The following is a 5,255-nucleotide window of genomic DNA, read 5'->3' as shown; positions in this document are numbered from 1 at the left end:
AGTCATAGGCTGAGGAGGAAGAATTTGACGGTGCTTAGAATTCCAGATCCGCATTTATAGCCAACTCGGCAGCTAAAAGTGAAGCATCTTCATATTCTTTGTAATCTATTTCCGTTTCTTTATTTTTCGGTTCTATTTCCTTAATTAAACAACCAAGAAAGTTATCAATTGATGAGGTTTCTACCTCTTCTATTCGAACTGATGTTGACCCAATATGAAGTCGGTCGGCTTGGCCAAGAACAACTAGTCTTAGTCTATTGATACAATCAACACTAGTTGGGTGGTCGTTGGATACTCCCAAGGCTCTCAAGCGCGAGAAAATGTTTTCGAGACAATCTTGATTTAACCAAGAAGTAAGTATGTATTTGATTCTAGATGCTTTCTTAAGGTCATTGAATAAGGGGCAATGGAAATCAAAATTCCACTGTGGAAAGGAATAATTTTATTTCCTTTACCAATTCCCCGGATACATGTAATTATCTCTTTCAACTTTTTAAGAGCCTCTTCTTGTTCCTTTATATGATTACCAAATCCGACGTCGAACCATGAAACTATTAGGAAAATCGTAGAGGTTAGACTTTTAAAGTAAATAATGATAATATTAATTATATTTTGAAATTGTTCATCTGTTATCAATTATTTTAAACCCAATGACGTCAAATGAATGGCAACTATCAAATATAACTGCTATCTTGATATCAGGATGTCTCTTTTTGCTCAATTTTTTCACCACTCCCAAGGATTCCATAGTACTAGGTAGGACATATGTATGAGTAACGACTATATTTAAAGTTGGTCTTTTTTTCAATCATATCATCAGAATTCCTTTTTTTAGTACTGTCTTCTTCATAAGTTCTTCGCTTTAAGATTCGTCGATGGGACTCCACTTTTGGAGGGGGGCAATACATACTCCATCAACAACCAAAAAGAGTGTACTTAACTTTCTTTGTGCTTAATGATGTCAGTCCTGGAAGTGCTTAAAACATATCCTTGACCATTTGGTTTGTTTCCAATCTTTGCGACGGCTTTAGGAGTACTGTATATTTAGGGCATCTGAAGATAGATGGTTATGATATATATGAAATATTAAATTAAGTAACATCTAACAAGGATGCCAAAACATATGATTGTTTTATAAAGTTATGAAAATACTCATGGAAAATAGATTATTTTCACTTAATTGTGGTTAAGTTCACAATTCTTCCACAATTTACTAGAAAAATCGTACTCTAGGGATCTAGAAAAAGCCGGTGTTCTTAAATTACAATTGAATGCAATGCAAGCAGGCATTGAACTGAACGAATAAAAAAATAAGAATGCATCAAGTTCCAAAGATATACACTACGATAAACTTAACTAATACCAAACTCCTTTTGTAAAAATGAGAAGGTTATTTTATTACTAATTATTAATTTATTAAGATTTTAAGACATATTATTGAAAATTGAAAGGCTTATGCTGACACAATAACTGAATGATTTTATCCTTATGTTTCTTTATTGTTCATCAGCTGAACGCCTCAATAAATTGCCCTTGTCCTTCTAATGAGTAAGCACTCTATACTTTATATCTCTATGGTTTGAGCCCTATAGGCAGTGATGAAAATTGTGGGCATGTTAAAAAAAGAAAACTGAAAATCAACATGGTAACCTGTTTTAGAGGAGATCAGCTTCAATCAGCTATGACAAGGGAGGAAAGGGAGAAATAAATAAACAAGGCAATTGACAAGAATTACTCCGAGATCTGTCTGCTATTCTAATCTGAGTCCAACAAGGACTTACAATTATAACCCCGCAACAAATCCCCAGGGTTACCATGTTGATTTTCGGGTTTTTTTTTGAGTTGGTAAACTAAATAGTTTCTTTTCTTAAGCTGTTGTCATTATTATGTAACTCCAGAGGAGTCAATTTATTTTTCTCCTGCATTCAATTACAGGGTTGCTTTTTAAAATTATCAGATAAATAATTGGTTCTAAATCAAAACTATAAGACTACCTTTGGCTTTTTTTTACAGCAACCAATCTTTTCCGAACCGCACTACAACTGGCTCGTACTACATCATCTGAAATGTGGTTCAATTTCTTCTCAAGGGTTGCCATGAGAGCATCCTTATTTAGTGAAGGATAACACTTCACCTCCCTCTCCAACATTTGGAGAGGGAAATTGAACAAATGGAAATGTCTAAGGGGATTTAAATCGGGTGAAGAGGGAGGCTACTTAGATTTGTCCCAAAAATGCTGGAATTTTGTTTGACACCAGTTTTGAACTGAGTGGGCATCACGAGCTGAATCCTGAGTGAAGCAAATTTCTTGACGTGGAAATACTGTTTCAATCCAGGGCTTCACTTTTGTCTTCAAAAAGTCTAAATAAACTTTTTGATTAATTTTTACCGCATCAGGAATATAGGTGATTTTGCCACATTTAAAGCTAAAGTGCCCAAAGCCATGATTGGCTCTGGTTTTTGCAATTTGTAGGCAAATTTTTGGCTGGAATCAATGCTGTCATATTTCTTTGTGAAGTCTCTGTCATTTTGAATTTTCATAAGAAAAATAAATGATTTTTTTTTAAATGATCCATTGATATAAATAAATTTGCATCGATAAAGTTTTTGAGTCAAAAAATTGTGAAATATAATACTTATGACGTTCTATTCTTACCAAAATTATCACCCTTAGTGATGAGGTGGGCTGTGAAAAGAAGAAGGTCGTAGAACACTGGCGTAAAAACATTATCATAGTTCATGAAATCAAACTTGATTGGATCCTCAATAAGAGTATATATGTAAATATTCTTATCAGAGAATTGATAAAAAAATAACAAATGAAATATACTTACATGTAATAAAAATGTTCATACTAGTATACCCAGTCTTTTTCGTTTTCTTAGAAGTCTCTATTGCTCAATATGCAACTCATATTGATATATCATTTAACTCCTCCGATATCAAACTAAACTCATCTTCTCAATCTTTTTTCAAATATCAGCCCAATTTGAAATTGAAAAATGTGTCTATTGAGTCCGCTTTTTTATCTGGAATATGGCTTATGTACGAAGACATGAACTACAATCAAGGAAATCCAGGAGGTAAAGTAGTTTACGGATGGGGATATAATCATAGCATTCATTATAATATTGACCTAAGCAAGATTTCCTCTATGCGCTACAGTGGAACAGAATCCGGATTACAATTTGATACTTTGAACTTTTACAAAGAGCCAGGATTCATAGGAAACGAGGAGATGTACTATCAAGACGAAGCAATGTTGACTCGACCCTTCTTTGGAAAATCCATTATTCTGACAGGATGCAAACCGTGGACTTTATTTAGTGAAACTCATTTTCATGGTGAACATATTTGTATCTATCCAAGATCTAGATCATCAAATAATTGTAATCCTGGTTTTTTTGAAGCTCCAAGGGATTTTGGTGGCTTTGTAGATAAGGTGAGGAGTATTCGGCTTGGATGTTTTAGTGGTATTAACTTCAAAGGACTGGAATTGGCAATTAATACGACTAGATATTTCAACTATTATACATAATTGAATCATTTATATATATTGTACAAGGGCATTCTGTAAATTTTACAATACAATAAAGTGATAGAAAGTCCAAATAATATTTTTTATTTCTATAATTCATTCTCAAGAATGACAAAGTTGCATATTAAAAGAATACAGAGTGTATGACTCATAATATATTAAATTAAGAGATGAATAATTAAATCAAAAAGAATATCATCATTCCACATAGTGGAAAAATAAAAAGGAGGTGGATAACATTTGGAATACTTGGCCTAGGCTCCAATGCTTTAACGTAAAAAATAAGGCCTCTGTTAATCGTACATATTGTGAATAAAGGTTATCAGGTCCGTGACTATGGGGCAAGGGTGTCAAATAATTAAACCATGTTGTTAAATATTAAAATATTTAACAACAGATCCCAAAAAAATATCTATGTCTAAATTAAAAAAAAATCAATGTCAAAAAGTCAAATAAATAAAGGTTGGAAAAAATAAAAGCTAACATATTTTTTTTTTTTTAAAAACCCTCTAAATATCTTGTCAAAAAATCAAATTTTATAAAAATATTTAAAATTTGTCTTCAACACGTCAGTGATATCTCCAAAAATAAACCAAAAAGGCCAAAAGTGGTATTAACTTCAAAGGACTGGAATTGGCAATTAATACGACTAGATATTTCAACTATTATACATAATTGAATCATTTATATATATTGTACAAGGGCATTCTGTAAATTTTACAATACAATAAAGTGATAGAAAGTCCAAATAATATTTTTATTTCTATAATTCATTCTCAAGAATGACAAAGTTGCATATTAAAAGAATACAGAGTGTATGACTCATAATATATTAAATTAAGAGATGAATAATTAAATCAAAAAGAATATCATCATTCCACATAGTGGAAAAATAAAAAGGAGGTGGAGAACATTTGGGATACTTGGCCTAGGCTCCAATGCTTTAACGTAAAAAAAGGCCCCTGTAAATAAGGCCCCTGTTAATCGTACATATTGTGAATAAAGGTTATCAGGTCCGTGACTATGGGGCAAGGGTGTCAAATAATTAAACCATGTTGTTAAATATTAAAATATTTAACAACAGATCCCAAAAAATATCTATGTCTAAATTAAAAAAAAATCAATGTCAAAAAGTCAAATAAATGAAGGTTGGAAAAAATAAAAGCTAACATATTTTTTTTTTTAAAAAACCCTCTAAATATCTTGTCAAAAAATCAAATTTTATAAAAATATTTAAAATTTGTCTTCAACACGTCAGTGATATCACACAGCTTTGCCTCCAAAAATAAACCAAAAAAAGGCCAAAAATCAGTTGGTAGCTATCCAATTCTTCCCAACAATTCTAGAATAATTGTTGCCAATTGTTAACAGCTTAAAAAGAGGTAATTGTAATTCAACAAATCAAATTCAGAACATGGATTGACAACAGATTACATTGTATATTTTTGTATTAGCGAGATAAACACCGTGTAAAGCACAAAAAAGTAATTGAAAATTTCTTTTGAAAAATGAATAAATAAAAATGTTACCTCAGCTGTAAATAAATGAGTAAAAAAAAAAATAAGAGTAAGATCCTAATCAGAGCCCTGGATTTTGGTTTCCAAAATTCAAGACAAGCTACAGGTAAAACATGTAAAGAAATCAAAAATGAACAGTTGAAGAATGTTTGGAGGAGAGTAGCTTAGTTATCAGCATGAGATTAGTTGCGAGCAGCTAT

At 31.7% G+C, this 5,255-nt stretch overlaps 1 protein-coding gene across 1 annotated transcript; it reads left to right on the top strand.

Annotated features, from left to right (window-relative positions):
- The first annotated feature begins 2,787 nt into the window (after positions 1–2,787).
- Positions 2,788–3,555, top strand: LOC121116894 (uncharacterized). Its single transcript, XM_040711199.2, has one exon. The coding sequence runs from the start codon at positions 2,846–2,848 to the stop codon at positions 3,536–3,538; it is 693 nt and encodes a 230-aa protein (XP_040567133.1). The 5' UTR covers positions 2,788–2,845; the 3' UTR covers positions 3,539–3,555.
- The last annotated feature ends 1,700 nt before the right edge of the window (positions 3,556–5,255 follow it).

Source organism: Lepeophtheirus salmonis, chromosome 4 (genome assembly GCF_016086655.4).
Source record: "Lepeophtheirus salmonis chromosome 4, UVic_Lsal_1.4, whole genome shotgun sequence".
Taxonomy (NCBI): domain Eukaryota; kingdom Metazoa; phylum Arthropoda; class Copepoda; order Siphonostomatoida; family Caligidae; genus Lepeophtheirus; species Lepeophtheirus salmonis.
This window is presented reverse-complemented; position numbering and strand designations above follow the sequence as displayed.